We start from the raw sequence: 16,674 nt of genomic DNA, 5'->3' as shown, positions 1-16,674 counted from the left end.
GAGGCGCATGTATGCGGCGAGGCAGAGTCGCTTGTTTTTTCTACCACTCTGTATCGTGTGTTTTCCCTCTTCTCCGTCCATGAACTTCTACATCCTTGGTTGTTGTGATGATCTCCCGTAGACTGTCCGCGTGAGGCCAGGTACATGCGACGCCGCGCGGCGAGGTACACCGGAGCTTCCGAGGTGCTCGCCCTGACGTGGTTCGCCTCATCGGCCTTTCGTTTTCCTGGATGGGCCGTCAGTTGAACCTCGCTTCTCGATTGGACATGTGTATTCTTCTGCCTCCCTATGGACTGCATTTTTCGGCGATCAGGCGTGACAGAAGACTCCGCATTTGGATACAGCCGAAGAGCGCAAGGGAGAGAGAGGAAAGCAGACTTTTTTTAAAGTTCTAGACAACATGGACATCCTCCTCTCCCCGTCGTCCTCAACTATGAGGCTGCGACTGGCGCGTCGTCCGCTTCTCCCGGCGACGCGTTCGAAGGAGTCCCTTCTCGCGACGAGAGACTCTCTAAAACCGAAGGACGTGTCTACCTCTCACACGTTTCATACGCATTTGCCCTTTAGCCGTCATGCCTGCGGCCCCACCGTTTCCTTTTCTCCCTCGCGCGCCTTGCGCTTGCCGTCTTCCGCTCCTTCGTCTCTCGGCTCGTGTGCGTTCTCAGGCTCCTCAGGTGCTTCGCTGGTCTGTGGCGCCGAGGGTTCTTGTCTGCGTTTCGCGCGTTCAGTTTCCTCATCTGCGTCTTCTGGCCGTCGTTCTTCGCCGCTCTTCTCTTGTTCGCTGTCTCTCTCTGGGGGCGCGCTTTGCCGTCGCGCCTCGTCGTCTTCGCCTCTCCCTTCAGCCGTCGCTTCCTCTGCGGCCTCAGCTTCTTCTCGTCGTTACCCGCTTGTCTCCATCGGGCCTTCCTCGCTCGATCGCGCACGTTCAACTTCCTCTTTCGGCGCGCTTGGAGGCTCCGTCTCCGCTACTTTCGAAGGAATCCCTCCTGCGTCGCCTCTCTGTCTGCACGCGGAGGCTGCGACGCTTCGGTCTGGGACGAGAGCGGAGCCGCGGTCTCCCGCTTTCGCCGTTTTCTCCGCCTCGCGCGGCTTCGCGTGCCGACCGGGCGCCTCGCGGATGAAGTGGCCTTTTGCCAAGCCTTACGTGCGTCGCGTCGCCTCTGATCTGTTTCGCTTCCCGCTCGTCTCATCCGTCTCGAAAGAGAAGATCGACTGGCTGTACCGCCACCCGCGCTCGGGCTACGAAGGCGCGCAGATCTTCGGCCCCAACACACTCGAAGTGACCAACCTGCCCATGGGCAAGACCTGCGAATATCTGCAGGAGCGCCTCTGGAGGTACTTCGGGAAATTCGGCGTCGTCGAGCACGTCCGCGTCCTCCCCAACGAACGCGACCCCTACCAAACGAATGGAACTGCCTATGTCTGCTTCCGAAGGTACGCATATCTGAATATTGTCAATATATATAATATCAATATAGTTAATTATATCACAATGTATATTAGAAATATGTTCTATAAGATATTAGGTTTTATTTTGTTCTGTTGAACTATTTTGTGTTATTTTATTCTATTATCATTGTCTGCAATCCTGCATACATATATGCGTATACGAATACTCGCGTACATCTATATGTATTTACATACGTGTGTATACGTACATACCATTATATATATATATATATATATTTTATATATATATATATATATATATATGTTTATATGTAGGCGTTTTGGTATGTGTTTCCATATGTGGGTCGCTGACTAATAAAGCATGTACGGCCCGTTTGCGATGTCGTTTCATTTCAGCCGCATGGCGTCGCTGCGGGCAGTTCGACTGCCGGTGCATCTGCCTGCCTCGCTGCACAGCCGCGTTCTCCATCTGCGCCACCTCGGCACCGACAAGACGAGCGACGACGCCTTCTACTTCCGCCGCCAGCAAGCGATCCGCAGTCTGCTCTCCGTTGCGCAGTGAGGATCAAGGATCCAGATAGTCCTCCGTACACCGCTACCCCTTTCGCCGACAGACGGTTGCTTGCACGCATGTCTCGGATGTGTACACCTCTAGCGAGTGTCTAAGTGGAGCATTTGCTGCGCTGTGCTGCGTTGCCTTTCAGACAACTCTACGCCTACCTTGAGCAGCGCGGCCCGCTGCCTGCGGACAAGGCGCTTCGCCTTCTCTTCGAGCGATCGTATCCCCGTCTCGCCTGGCGACAAGCAGGTAGGCCCCGCGTGCGAGCCGCGTGTCTTGAAGCAACGCGTGCGAGCCGCGTGTCTTGAAGCAACGCGTGCGAGCCGCGTGTCTTGAAGCAACGCGTGCGAGCCGCGTGTCTTGAAGCAACGCGTGCGCGTGGCGCCGCTGATTTAAGCTGGCGTCGCTCTCTGTCGCCGCGTGTTTCATGTTGGCGTCTGCGTTCTCGCGCGTCCGCGACACACTGGACTCTGTATCAATGCAGATTCAGCTTCATCTACATGTCTGGACTGCAGAGACGTCGCCTGTCGGTCTATCCTTCTGGTTCTTTCATGGACTTCGTGCGGCGCGTGACTACACCGCCTCCTAGATGCCCAGCCCGTCCGGAGGCAGATTTGTGTACCCCCGCCCCCCCTTTTTGCGTGCGCCGTATCCGCTCTGTCCACTGTTTGGTTTCGGATTTTCTCGCATTTTTTCCGTTTTTTTCTCGCCTCTACTCCTCGGATGCAGGCTACTGCGTGCGGCAGTGCTGCGGCAGTTGGCTAGATTTCTTCGCCCGCGCGCCATTCAACGAGCTTTTCTACCTGGCAGAGAATCCCGCGGATGGGCAGTCGCCGCGTGATGCAGGCGACGTTGACGGCTCGCTCAAGGGCGAGGCTGCGCAAAACGCTGCAGAGACCAACGGCCGCCGCAAGTCGCGCAAGGGCAGCAAGGAAGGATCCAGTGTCCGCGACGGGAAGCCGCGGACGGGTGAGGCGCGGCCGAGCGCAGCCACAAGACGTGCATGCGTGGGGAAAAGGAGGCAAAAACACGACATGCGCGTGGACTGTTCTTTGAGTGCGCGAGGCGAAATATTCGTTGAGAAAGACTGCTACATGGTGCGCGATGCGAGCGTGCTGGATGGCTAAGTGTTTGCGGTCGCAGGCCTCGGGGCCTGAGCGATCAGTTTATGCTTCGCGCGGTTTTGTTGGTGTTTCAACTCGGGATGAAGCTTCGTTTTTCTCCTCTCGTTGCTGCGTGGACTCTGTCGCGATGCGAATTTCCGGTGTCCTTTGCAGATCGCGAAGAAAACGCGATCCTGGCGAAACTCGTGATCTTCCCGCATTTGCTGTCCAGAGAGAAGCTTCAGACGCTTCTTCTGCGAGCCGGCCGCCTGCTGCAACAAGATCTGCAAAACGAGCTGTCTGTTCACTGGCGAACAGACCGCCCCCCTCTCCCAGAGTACGAACACAGAGTCCGCGAGGGCATTTGATAAGATTCGTCAGATGCATTCGCGGGTCTAAACACGTTAGCACGCCACGGAGTCGCGACGGGCGGATAGACGTATGACCTTTTGTCAACTCTGCCTGCAACGTGTTGTCGGCTCGCGGAGCACATAAGAAGGGCTAGTTCGCGCTGTCCTCGTCCGCACATATATATATATATATATATATATAAATATAATATGTATATAAATACATAAATATCACATATATGTATACATTGTTTATGATTATTGATGTGTATTACGATGGGAGCGCCACCATTTTGGAAGGCTTTTTTATGTTTTTCCCTCGTTTTTTTTCGTTTTTTCTGCAGTTGGACGCGCAAGCAAATTCAGCTGTGGGAGCATCAAGACCCGCTGCCTGAGGAGCTGCAGATCTGGTCGAGGACGAAGGACTACTATAAGTAAACGACTCGAAGCGTTTCTCCAACGCTTGGCCTCAGTTCACTCACGCGAACGCGAGCAGGCCGCCTCCAGGGTTTGGGGTTTAGGATTAGGAAACCCTAAACTCTAAATCGCAGCCACTGCTCGTTCGCTGGCATCTCTGCGTTGTGTGTGTGTGTCTTTTAGAATTCATGAAGAGCGTTTCCTTTTCAAGCTGAAGCTGAAGAAGGAGCGCGCGCAAGCCAAGCAAGAGCTGAAGCAACAGCGACGGTGAGGAGGGCGGAGAAGCACTCGCGAGGAGGGCTGCAGCAGAAGCGTCGCTCGTGGCAGAGGGCAGAGAGTATATTGAGTTGTTCGTGTGTTTTTCCAGCGTCTTCTCACTCCCGCCTTCGCTAAGGGCAGTTGCATGTGTTTTGTTTTTCCATTTTTGGTGCTTTAGTTTGCTGTGGCAGACCGTCAGTCAATTGCACGTAGCCTGCCAGTCGCGGGTGTGTTCACAGAGGGTCTACTGAGCAAAATTTTCAGTTCTTTTTTCTCCTGTTGTGTGACGCGCATCAGACGAATGGAGCTCGAAGTCGGTCGCCGCGCTTCGGCGTGAGGCATGACTGCGTCTAGAGGGCGCATCCAAGACAGCGCGACGCGGTTTCAGCAAGAGCGACTGATCACGAGCGCTTTGTAGCCTGCAGAGTGACTCAAGGCGATTGTGGTCGTGGTATGCAGGACACCTGAGGCTGTGAAGATCGACGAGTCGCCGCAGAGAAAGCCCCGCGAAAGCAGGGAGACAGTTGCAGCTCGGCAGTCTGAGGGAGGGCTGAAGTGTAGGACGTTACGCATCGAAGAGCGGAATATCGACGAGCCGCAGCGGAAAAAAGCTGCTGGTGGCGCGAAGAGGCTCTAGGGGCAACCTCCACGCGTCGAGTGTGTGAAGCGAGCATAGGCATGCAGCGGTAGTGTTTGTTCTAGTTCGAACCATGCACACTGCAGAATGTGCCCCCTATGTCTGACTATTTTGTCTGACCTGTCAAAGCAATCTACGATCCTGGCCTGGCGTCGCCGGGGTTGCATCTGTGATGATTGAATGCCCTGACGCCGGCTGAAGCATTTTTCGGTTATGAATCGTCTGCGCGTCTGCGGCTCTGTGCGGCTGAGTCCTGTGAATTCGCCGGCGTGCTGTTTCGTTGCGCGATGCGCATGCGAGGCCAGTAGTCAAGAGGACGCGGTCCTCGAGCGAGGGAGACTCCACAGCCGCGCGAGACGCCCCTGAAAGCGAGCTGCGAACAGCTGGGTGTTGACGCGACCCGAACTCCAGTGAAAGGCGCGCTAGCGTCAGACACACCCACAATTATGGGGACACAAGCAGGGCGGTACGAAAAAGCAGACACCAGGACAGGTTAGTGTAAGTTTTGCGGAAGCTATGTGAAGGCAGGAGTTTGGGGTTTAGGGGCATACGTGCAACAACAGGTATGCACGTAAAGATGTAGTGCCTGGCAGCCGCTAGAGTGCAGAAGGCTATGAAGGCTTCCCTCACTGGGGAGAGACTGAGCACGACCATATGAAGCAACTGAGCTGCAGTAAGACAGCGCATATCGGCGCAGAGCTGAATTGAAACGGAGCCGAGCTGGCTCGTTGTCTTTCTCGACCAGAGCATCGTATCGTCAGAGACGAGAATAAAACCGAAACAAAACAAACCGAAAGTGAAAGTCAACACTCCGCAGGAGCCCTGCGTAAAGCGGATGTGGCGCCAACGTACACGAAGGCGCCGATAGGACTCTCGACTCCTGACAACTCATCACAGATTCTCTGGCTGGGCTCGATGCTTCCCTTCCTCGCTGCAAGGCCGCTGAGCCGCTCCGGCTTCGGAGGCGGTTGGGGTTCGGCTCCACATTGCCTAGAGCGTCGCTTCTGATTCTCGCGCATTGTCTGTCATGAAAGTTCTGCAGCAGCCCCACCATTATTGGCGCTGGTCTCATTCTCGCCTGCCGCCTTCGCTTGGCCGTGTCCGCGCCGTCTTTCGACGCTGCCGCGCCGCGATGAAGAGCCGCAGCACGTCGCGCAGGATGGGGTTCGCAGCCAGAGCTTGGCGGCGTCGCGCGGAGCCTCTTTCGCGGTTTCGTCTTTGACCGGCTCCAGCCAATCAAGTGAAGGCGATCTGCGTGAGACGCAGGCCGTCGCCGTGAAGGCGGCTCGTGCTTTGGGCTCAGCTGCGCGCCGTCGGCGTGGCTCGCACCCTCTACGCCGCTGCCTCGCAATCCCCCACCCGCTAACGTGACTCGCGTAGCGCATTCAACACAGCTCTGCGGAAGTAATCTGCTGCAGCCACTGATCCAGCACAGCCGGGCCCAGGCGGTGGACGGTGGCGGCATTCTCGCGCATGCGTGGGAGTTTCCCTTCTCGAGATGCGGTTCCTCCTTCACCGCCCGTCGTCGCGCGGCGCGGCGCCGGTGCGTCTACGCGCCCCGCCTCGAGGGTCGCGGGGCCTTCGTCCGCGGAGTAGAAGCCGGCGCGGCCCTGAGAAGCCGGCCGCGCGGACGCAGATCTGAAGGAAGAAGGCGCCAGCGCCGGTGCCGAAACGCTCCCGGGGTCTGACTGAGGGGTGCAGACTTCCTGCGTCTCCCAGAGCGCGTCAACAAGTTCTTCGAGACTCGCGGTGGTGGCATCGAAGCTCGAACTCGCCTTCTTGTCGTCAGTCGCACGCCCGTCGCTCGCGCCCTGCTGGCCTCGTGCAGTCGATCCTCCGCCTCCGACGCACTCCTCTGGGGACTCTGGTGCAGTCACGTCGTAGTCAGCCGGTGGTGCAGGCGCCGCCTCCTCGGCGGGACGCCTGAGATCGCTATGAGCATCCTTCGCCTCCGGGAAGAAGTCCGCGCAGGAATGTTGAGGGTACGCGTCGTCGCGCGCCTGCCCGCTTCGCCTGCGATCAGCTGCCGTCCATACAGCGTGCTCCCACCGACGCAGACACGCGCGCCGCGACCGCCAGCGCGTCCACGCAGCGGATGAGGATGCCGACGGCGACGGCGACGGAGGAAGACCCGAGTCGGCGCTCGGAGCGGTGAAGGGCGTGGTGAACTGCGGTGCCATGAGCAGCGGTGAGCAGATCGGGAGCAGCGCGACCTTGGGGGTGGAGTCAGCGGTGTCCTGTGAGCGCGCGGTGTCCGTCTCCAGGAGCCTAAACGCCGTAGAGGGGGCGTCAGAGGCCGCGCGCGTCCCCCGAGGCCGCAACGCCAGCGGTGAAGGAAGAGTCAGACGGAAGTGCGTTCGACTGCGGAGAATCGCGTCCTCAGCTTTCAGCCAGCTGACATGAGACACCTGCGGCACACACATCGCCACAGCCCGCGAACCACCGGTGAGTCTGGGTCTGGCTACCTCGTATCACGCGCGGCTAACGCCTCATCAAACCCCCACGTGGCTGATTCCCGCCCCCCGACGTTGCCTGAAACGCGGCGGGTTTGCAGAGCCGTCTTTCTCGAAGAAGCAGGTGTTGCAGGCAGCACCCAAAATTCCCTTCCTGCTGCTACGTCTTTAACCAGATGATGAACTCTAGCAAAAGCGCAAGATGCTTCGCAAGTATATTCTCTTTTCTTCTCACTTCTCTGGCGAACTGCCTGAAGAAGAAGGAAGTCGTGCCATCCAAGTCTTCGCCGCTGAGTTCCTGTTTCTCGTGGAAACTGAGCAGCTGCTGGAAGATGCTGTACTGGCTGACGACCGGCACCCCGCCGCACTGCCCGCCCTCGACGCGGAATAGAAGCAGCGGCGAGTCTTCTTTGCGGCCCTGCGGTGAGACCGCCGACAGGCGTGGCTGCTGCCCCTGCGTCGCCGGCGGCGCCTCCGCCGCGGCGAGCGACAGCGCGGCGCGAGACAGCGAAGAGCAAGAGGCGAGGGAAGAGGAAACGGAGACCGGTGAAGAAAAGGCGACCGCTTGCGCGGGATGGCGGCTGGGACACACCTCCAGCATGCAGCAGAACGCGCTATGGCGAGGGAGAGTGAAAACCTGAAATCCAAACCACATGGGAGAACGCGAAAAACGGTGGGCGAGTGTGTCCTTGTGCGTCGCCGGCAGACGGACCCACGCGTCAGTCACGGTTCCGCGAAGCCCCTCCACGGCATGCTGTCTGCCCGTCCTCAGACTTCAGCGCCTCCTCAGTGCGTGACTCGATGGGGTCCCATCATCTGCCTCTGCTGATATATCGGAGACCTGTGGCGTTCTCATCGTGAGGGCATTCAGGCGACCACATTCCGTGCGCAAGCCCGACGTCTCAGACGCCATCTCGAGTTGATTTAAACTGCTGCACGACTGTGCCTATCTCTCACTTCTTTCACGCCTCGCCTCTCCGGGGTCTCGAGGATCGCGAGCGTCGCGGGATGCGCGGCAAGCGCCGCCAGGCGGCCTGCACTCCGCTGCTTCGCCTCGGCAGTCGCGTGTCGGCTGGCCTTCTTTTTCGTCGCACGCGCGCCGGCCGCGTTGGCGTCGCTGTGAGACTCGAACGCCGACTGCCTGCTGCGCTTCGCAGAGCCCGGCGGCGCAACGAGCAACGCGTGCACGAGTCGCGCGCGGGCGAAGGCCGGGGGGAGCGGATCAGAAGGCGACGGCTGGAAGAAAAGGCTGTCCCAGTCCAGAACGAAAATGCGGCCGCCCTGCACCACCAGACACACACGCACACCAGCCCTCGACTCGCGTGCACGTCGTCTGAAACGACGTCACGCTACCGTGCCTACAGCCTAGATCGTTTACTCGCCTCGATATCGACCCAGGGATAGACAGGAATGAAAAATAAGTGTAGAAGGTACGCAGTCGACGTCAGCTGCTGCTGGACCGCTGCGCTTGCAGGGAAATCAACCAATAGACGCAGGCCCGCGTTTGACTACCTCGAAGCGACCACTATACTGAATACCTGTGCATGCAAGCGCCTTGGTGTAGGATGTCACGTTTTAATATTTTCGCTTCCCCCATCCCCCCTCCCGACCGGCGTTCGGGTCGTGTCCGCGTCTCGCGGATCTGACTGCGATGTCGTGGCATACCATCTTGGCGCTTTGAGCGAGCACGAGCTGCCGCGACGGAATCCGCTCGTCTGTGAACGCGAGCGTCGCCCCGCGAAACAGCGGAATCCAGTTTTGCCGCCTCACGCGGACTCCTCGTCCGAGGGCATCGAGGTGTGTCTGGGGCGACGCGTCCGCGGCCTGCGACTCTGCTTGAGATCGTTCGCTGTCTCTTAAAGCTGCTTCAGGCGCGTGCGAGAGCGGGCGGTGAGGATACAATCCGCCGCTTGCTGACGGCGATGGCAAGCCTGGAGACGCCCGCCACGCCCACGACGCGGCCGCCGAAGACGCCGGGTGTTCGCGCGAAGGCGACGAGACCGCCGGTGCGCCGCCGCTCGAGGGCGGAGCGGCGACGAGTTCGCAGACGCTGAGTTCGAGGACGGCGAGGCCATCCATGGCCCAAGTGAGCGCCGCGACGCACGATCGATCTTGGCTGACGGCAACGCGTTTGCAGTCGAGTGAGAGCGCACCTCTCGCGGAGCCCGTTTGCTGCAGCTGATACGTCCAGGTCAGCGACGGCTTTCGCGGGGGGCGCCGCGCGGTCTTCTCAGTCCGGCCTGCGGACTGCTGGCTCGCTGCGCTGGAAGAGGCGGCACAGCGTGCGTCGCCCTGCGCGCTCGTGGAGAGTGCCGGCTGCCGCGGTGTCTCCGCATGACCCAGCCGGTCGTGGCCTGTGTCGGACGGGGCTGTTGCGAACGACGCGAATCCGCTGCCTCCCATGAGGAGGTCAATCTGCGTGAGCACCGCGCCCGTGTGGGCGTCGCAGATGTGCAGGAAGTCGTCGTGCGTATGCGCCACAGACCACCACCAGTGTGAGAGATCTGCGACCGCACGTAAGGAGCTGATGGAGTCCTCGGCCTGTGTCATCGCTGCGGATTCGCCGCGAGGCGAAGGCCGATCGCCTGCCACAATGCGCATGTCTGGATCTCGCAGCGCCCGCGCCTGAAGCGGAAAAGCCTTTTCAAAGTCGACGACGAACGCGCGCGCGAACCAGGAATACAGAGCCGTCCCCATCATCTCTTTTACCATCTGCTCGGAGGGAAGGCCAACAGGTGCGGCGGCCTGCGCGAGGAGCGTCCGGAAGAAAGACGCTTCGCGGCTGCTGCACAGCCGAAGGTTCCGCGCTCCTATCTTCTTCGTGTGCGCCCCCGATTGCGCTTCGCAATCTGCGGTGTCGTCGTCGCGCCTGTCGCGGTCGCCTGCCGATCCCTCTGACAGGAGCTTGTCGCCCTTCGCCTTCTTCGGCGTTCCAGCGAGCGACGCCGGTTTTCGCTTGTGGGAAGGCGAGGCGCACAGCGGTGTCCTGTCGTGTTCGCTGTGCGCCGCCTCTTTTCCACTGGCGGCCGTCGCCTGCTTCTTGACAGGCGGGCTGGTCGGCGGAGACGCCGCCGGCGACGGCGCAGCCCCCTGCGCATCAGCGATAAGCGCCCGGACGGAAACGAGCGCGCGCATCCAGTGAATCAGCGTGCGGTAGGCGACGCGGTTCGCAGCGGCATTCTGCCGAAGCTCCACGGCGAGGGGCGCGGGACCGGGGACCCTCCGCGCCACCAGCGCAGGCCACGCAAGCAGCTGAAAAGGGGGAGACGGCAAGCGCGAGAGAGCGCCCGCAGAGCAGCCCGACGACGCGACCGAGGGACAAGAGGGCGACGCGGTGAGCGACTGCGGCTGCGGCTGCGACTGAGACGGCGGAGGTACAAAGATCACAGAGGTCACCGAACTCAGATGGCTGTTTTCGATCTGTGGCGCGGGGAGGGCTTCAGCGGCCCCACCTCCGTCGCCTGGCGCCCCGCCCGCAGGAGGCGACGCGGCAGCCTCTTCGGCAGAGGGCGGCGGCGACCCCGCGCGCCGGGGCTCCAGTGCGCCGCCCCCCGCGGACGAGGCGACAGGCCGACCGCGTGCCTCGCCGAGGGGACGAATAGCTCCGCACCGCGAGCAGAAAGCGATGAGAAGCGGCGGCTCACCAGGCGTCGCGGCTGCAACGACGACAGTCGCAGAAGGCAAGGCAGCCGACGTGCACGATGAGGAGTCATCCGCCGTTGCGAATGACAACGCTGGGGAGAACGCAGGCTCGGGGCGAGCAGCGTTGGAGAGCTGCGAGACGGCAGAACGCGGCGAGATTGCAGCCTCCTCACGAAACCCGTGCGAGGAGGCGCCTTTCGCGATTCGCACATTGGCAGGCACGGACGACCCTACCTGAGGAAATACTCGCCTGTCCTCAGGTTCTTCGCCGTCCACCGGCTGAGGGGAGGAAGTCGGCCGCCCAGGTCGATCCGCATCGAATCGTCTTTTCTTGCGCTCGTTTGGCTTCTCAGACAGGCTGTCGATTTCTCGCCAGGCGCCATGCATGCGCCGCGTCCCTGAGCTGTGGCCGCAGCAGGCGCAGCTCCAGCTTCCCGATGCACGCCGGCTGTTTTCGTGTTTGTCTGTGAGGTCTCCCTCTCCCTCCCGATCGTCTGGCCCCTGGGAATCCTGCCGCTTTACCTCTTCTGTGCGGCGCCCCTGTTGCAGGTTTCCAGCTTCGTGTCGCGCATCTCTGCCTTCGTTCACTGCCTCTTGAACCCAGAGAACTTGCAGGAATGCGCCCCGGCAGGGTCGCGCGGCGCCGTCACCTTCTCGTTGCCGCTTTCTGCTCCGCGTCCTCTGGAGCTCATGGGCGTCGGTGGCAGCGTCCTCTTCACCCGCCTCCTCGTCGTTCTCGCTGCCTCTGTTGTCTCCCTGCGCGCCAGGATCGCCAAACTGCTTGCCGACGCTGCGGCCCTCTATCGCCTCGTTCCTGTCACCTGCGATGAGCGGCTTGTCGCCAAACAGGCTGCCTGCTTCCTCTCCCAGGCCGTCCTCGGGTGATGCAGCAGCAGCGTCGCCTTCCCGGCCTGGAGAGTGATTCTCTCTCGTCGTCGCTTGCTTGCTGCGCCCGTCGTCCTCTATCCGAAGGGCACTCTGCGCGCCGGCTTCAGCCGCTCGCGCGGAGACGCCGTTCCGCTCTGCTGCGGGCGCAGGCTGCGAAGGCGGCGGCGCGGGTGTCGCAGAGCGCCTTTCGGATGGAGGCGCTGTCAGCGCGCGCGACGTCTGAAAAGACGACGGAAGCGAACCCCGCGAATCTCGGTTTGCTTTCGGCTCTGCGTGTGCTGACTCGATCGGGCTCCGCGCGCGTCCTTGACGAGCCCCGCTGAACGGAAACAGCCACGCAATCCGCGCATGCAGTGGCGTGTTGTCGCTGCCATGTCTTGGGGAGGACTCTCGGGCGCCCGCCTCAGCCTCTTCGCTGCCTTCCCCCCTTTGACTCTCGAAGCGAAGCGCCGCCACGAGTTTCACGCTCGCCTCGTCTCGCGCGGAGTCGCGCGGCGCGCCTCGAGGCCTAGCGCCGGTCCGAGTCCCTTCGCAGTCGCCTCTTCGCGAACCGACCGGCGGATGCAACAGCAGACACGGCACGGGAAGGCGAAAAACAAAGAGGCTCTCGTACGCCTCGTCGGTGACCGCCAAGTGCCCGCCGTCAGGCGTAAAGGCGAGGTGGCATGCGCCGCCTGGCTCATGCGGCGAGGCATCGATCGGCTCTCGCGTCCGCGCCTCACTCCCCCCCCGAGCCGGCGCTGCTGCCCCGCCAGCGCCTGCAGCCGCCGCCGCCATTCTGCGGGCGCAGGGCAGCCGCCACGAGGTGATCGCCGAGCGCGTCACACTGTCGCAGAGGACCAACACAGTGAAGGACGAACGGGACGACGCCGGCGCCGACGAGTCCGGCGCGCCAGAATCGCCAGCCGCACGCGGCGCCTGCGACGCACTGAGCGACGCGTCCCCCAAGTCGGGCGCAGCCGCCACCGCGGTCGAGGCGCATGCATACGAAGCGGATGATGGCGGAAGGTTGTCTGAAACTGCAGGCGCGGGGGCCGTGACACACGGCGACACCAGAGAGCCGGAGTCAGGCGGGACGCTGACCGGCTCGGAAGCGGCACGCGAAGAATTGAGAGACGCGCAGAGGGAGCGCGGAGACGGAGAGTTATTGCGGAGGGAGACCTGGCTTTCAGGCGGTTCTTCGAGTGGTGCTTTGTGCAAAAGCTCATTGTCGCCTTCTGCATCTTCATGCGAAGCCACAGAGACGCTGAAATCATCTGCGATTACGCTCTGCGGCTGCCGCCTGTCGGGCGAGCGTGGCCTTTCGCCCGCTGATGGCTGGCGCCCCTGCTTCTCAGCGCCGCCTCCCTCGCCCTCTGTGCGCGGGGGTTCTCGGTGATCGCTGCTATGGGGTTCCCGTCCTCCTTCGGCCTCAGTCCATTTCTCTGCGTCCCTTGTCTGGGCGCTCGCCTCATCGCAGCTTGCCTCGCCTTCTGCCGCGGCCGCTTCGATCCCCCGTCTTTCCTCTCCGCGCCGCGCAGACTCTATTTGGCGTCTCTCAGGCAGAGTCTCACCCCCCTCCTGCGCGCGCGGCGCCTCGGGGGCAGCTTCTGCCGTAGGCACGTCTGCGCCCCGCGGCGAGACGCAGCCTTGCGGGTTTGCCTCTGCGCGCAGTGCGGCTGAGAATGCAGTCGGTTGCTGGTTTGCCGCTGAGACCTCGGGACGCGGCGTCGACGCGTGTTCGTCTCCCGTCTCCGCCGAAGAGATCGCGGACAAGCCAGATGAACCGGGCGCGGCTAGAACGACGGACGCCGAAGACGCTGCAGCCGCAGTCCCGGCAGAGACTCGATCCGCCGACGAAGCGGCTGACGCTGACGCCGCGGGGGACGTGACGCGAAGCGCAACAGCAAAGAGGTCTTCTGTGTGGTGGAAGGCGACACCAGTCACACGGTACGAAGACGCATAGGACGCACGCCGAGGGGGAGCGCCCGCAGACAAAGGCGCGGGGGGACAGCTGTATGCTGCGCAGGTCTCAGAGAGATTTTGAGGCTCCGCGGGATCGAGTAGCTCGGGAGGAAACGGGTGCGTCAGGAGCGGCTCGTCGCGAGTGGGGACGCGGAAGACATTCGGGTGGCGACAGAGATAATGAAACCCCTGCGTCGCCATTTTCAGCCCCCGCAGAAGGCAGGGCTCCGAGCCGGCAAAGCTGTAAAAAGCGGCATGAAACGCAGACGGGAGGGGAAGGGAAGGCCGAGGAAGGCAGTCGACCGGAGTGCCGCCAACCAAGCACAGAGGGTTGAGATGATACCGTCGCTGGAGCGGCAAGGCCGCCGCTCTTCACGAAACCGAATTGGCGGGCACAAAGAGAACAGAAGACGCAAGAGGAGGTGAGAAGGAGATGGAACAGCAGACAGGATGCAAACGTAGAGCGGTGCAGACAAAAACTACGGGAGGACGACTGCGTTGTCGGCTGCCTTGTGACAGCGGAAGCCGAGGCGACCGGGGCCTGCGCCAGACAGCCCCTTGAATGTGCGTGAGCAACGAAGGGCACGCTACGCAAACAAAGCATAAAAATGTCTTCCATCTGCTCTCCCAATCCGAAGCGGATGTGGGACATCAGTCGGCAGGGGGAGTGCTGTTTTGAAAAAGACGAAAACGCGGTCGCAAGCGATGGTCACCTCCGCAAAATCGACGCGGACGACAGCTCACTTGCAAGCATGCATGCATGCGGCCGCAAGATGTAAGCGTGTCTAGAGAACCGACAGGCCGAAAATGAGAATGCTTGTCTGCTCAAGCGCGGCCAGGGAATCGCCAAAGCAAATTTTGAGAATAATGCTGCGGCTACATTCAGTTTCTACGCCAGCGCAGCAGCGCGCATGTCCGCAGTCGTGGACGGCGTCACGCACACGCGCGTGCGCGTGTGCGGAGGCACTGAACACTAAACTGAATTTGGATACCAGTTTTTCACTCGACCTACTCGTGCCTACATAAGCATATGAGACGTTCATAGTCAGAGATGCACCCTGAGGCCAATCTGCATTGCAATTGACCAGATGTCGGCTCCCAATTTGCAGCACACTCGTGGAACCATAGGGAGACGGTAAAGACATACCGGGAGACTTTCCCTTCAACTCCGACTTTCTCGCTCCGAGGTGAGCATCCAGGCCAAACAAAAGGAACGTCGCGAGGACGCATAATCCTATTCTTCGATGCAAGAGGATGCCGCACGGCAAATGAAAGTAGTTCTTCACATCCCGTCATCTTGCTGCTGCGAATCGCAACTGGCTGCTCAGAATTTCGGGGTCGCGCGACACACGTAAAGACAGCCAGTGCAGCAAACCAGTTGGTCTGCAATATTTCGTGACTAGCGCAACTGCTGATGGACTGCGAATGCGTCCCTAGAACGCAATCCGTGGACTGTGATGATAACTCCAAGGACGATGCTACTGATTAGACTAGCATCTGAGTAGTAGTTTTCTCTCGCCGTTAAGATGAGTGAAAACAAGAATCCATATATTACGCCTAGAACATAACCGATGTGGAATAATCTTAATGTCGTAGGATCTTGAAATCCAACACTTTTAGCTGTCTTACCTCGAGGGATACCGGGGGCTAACGATGGAATTTTCAGCCTCCACCAAAACGGAAAGGGACAAGGGTACGGTGTAGCACACTCCAAACAGCGAGACACCAGTACACGCTGTAACACAGTCCAAACAGAAGAAAGGGCAGCTAGAATATGCTGTATGGGTGCCTCAGAAAAGCTTCTCGTTGAATTGAGGCCACACTCCGGTGAGCATTTTGTATTTGGTCCGGATTCCTTTCATCTACAGTCTGCGGCTCTGATCACCAAAATGATAGAATATTCGGATTGACGACGACCGTCTTCTAAATGGCTCTATCCACATAGGAGAGGCGGTGCACGTCCCTCGAAAAGACAACGCTGGTGTACGGGAGAGGTAAAGTGATACGACAAAGAGACGGTCATACGCAGGAGACTGGATGGATCTCTATCAGTGGAGTCGCTGAAGACTTGTCTACGCGCGTTCTGCACTTTTCTTTCATCTCTGGGTGAACGAGTGTATTCTCTACCCTGCTCCACGCACACGGTATACGGGTTTTTTCAGCTCTAGCGAGTCTGATTTGCCACGTCCTGGCCTTGCCCATAACGGATCTTCATTCTGAGACCCCTTTTTGCTCAACGGATACGTGGAAGCGCAGTGAATCTACGAAGTGGGCGCGTTATCAGCGTTCTACGCGTCCCGATATTCCCGTCTAACGACAGTGCATGAAAATACCCCTTCAGAGGCATAAATCACATCTCAGCATCTTTCTGTCGTAGGAAGCCCGTTTCTTCGTGGTTTCCATCGTCACGATGCTTTCGGTTGCTCACCGGCAGACCTCCTCCGCTCATTGCGGTCAAACTGTGACCTTCTCTACGATGGGGTGAGACAGCCCACAGAAAGTCTCCTTTTGCAGCCGTCTCGGGCGCCGCGGGACGTTGGGTCAGCTCTGCAGATTTGAGTGGATGTTCACAACGTTGACGCTGCGTGACCCCCCCCCCCCCCTCCCCCCCGGTTCCTCGTTCACTGACGGCTCTTCCGCGCGAGCAGAGACGCGGAAACACGGCGTGGAAGCAAACCAGCTGCCAATCCTACGGGCCTCCGTTCCCTTTCCTAGACTTGATTAGTTCTGTGAGTGCCTGATCTCTCCCTGCTGGCCGTGACAAGGGCTTCACAGCGTGCCAGGGCGCGGCGGTTTTTGTCGAAGCCACGTCAGTCAGAAGAAGAAGCGAGAGGCGGAGACGTCGGGCTACGAAAAGGGGGTTGGACAGCGAGGGAGGAATACCGAGTCCGCGGGTGACTGTAGGTGGTCGTCGCGGAGAGGCGACGGAGGAGACGCCTCCGCTTTCCTGGAGGTCAGCGACGCTCGCTCTGAGCGTGCTGGGACCCCACGTGGTGTTTTCGGCAGTCGTTTC

General features: G+C 60.3%; 3 protein-coding genes across 3 annotated transcripts; 1 reads left to right on the top strand and 2 right to left on the bottom strand.

The window, feature by feature from the left end:
• Positions 1 to 400: 400 nt before the first annotated feature.
• BESB_003120 (uncharacterized protein) lies at positions 401 to 4,110 on the top strand (the record flags this gene model as incomplete). Its single annotated transcript, XM_029359067.1, has 7 exons — positions 401 to 1,434; positions 1,807 to 1,968; positions 2,115 to 2,218; positions 2,699 to 2,938; positions 3,247 to 3,409; positions 3,767 to 3,856; positions 4,023 to 4,110. 7 exons carry the CDS (start codon positions 401 to 403, stop codon positions 4,108 to 4,110), a joined length of 1,881 nt encoding a protein of 626 aa, XP_029221980.1.
• A 2,009-nt stretch (positions 4,111 to 6,119) lies between these two features.
• On the bottom strand, positions 6,120 to 13,862 carry BESB_003110 (uncharacterized protein; the record flags this gene model as incomplete). The annotated part of the gene is made up of 4 exons (XM_029359066.1): positions 6,120 to 7,142; positions 7,423 to 7,824; positions 8,145 to 8,468; positions 8,853 to 13,862. The coding sequence occupies 4 exons, from the start codon at positions 13,860 to 13,862 to the stop codon at positions 6,120 to 6,122; spliced, it is 6,759 nt and encodes a 2,252-aa protein (XP_029221979.1).
• A 1,198-nt stretch (positions 13,863 to 15,060) lies between these two features.
• Positions 15,061 to 16,110, bottom strand: BESB_003100 (uncharacterized protein; the record flags this gene model as incomplete). The annotated part of the gene is made up of 2 exons (XM_029359065.1): positions 15,061 to 15,396; positions 16,090 to 16,110. 2 exons carry the CDS (start codon positions 16,108 to 16,110, stop codon positions 15,061 to 15,063), a joined length of 357 nt encoding a protein of 118 aa, XP_029221978.1.
• Between the last annotated feature and the right edge of the window lie 564 nt (positions 16,111 to 16,674).

The sequence above is a fragment of the Besnoitia besnoiti genome, chromosome I, assembly GCF_002563875.1.
Source record: "Besnoitia besnoiti strain Bb-Ger1 chromosome I, whole genome shotgun sequence".
Lineage (NCBI taxonomy): Eukaryota > Apicomplexa > Conoidasida > Eucoccidiorida > Sarcocystidae > Besnoitia > Besnoitia besnoiti.
Note: the sequence above shows the minus strand (reverse complement) of the source record. Positions and strands in the feature narration are given on the sequence as shown.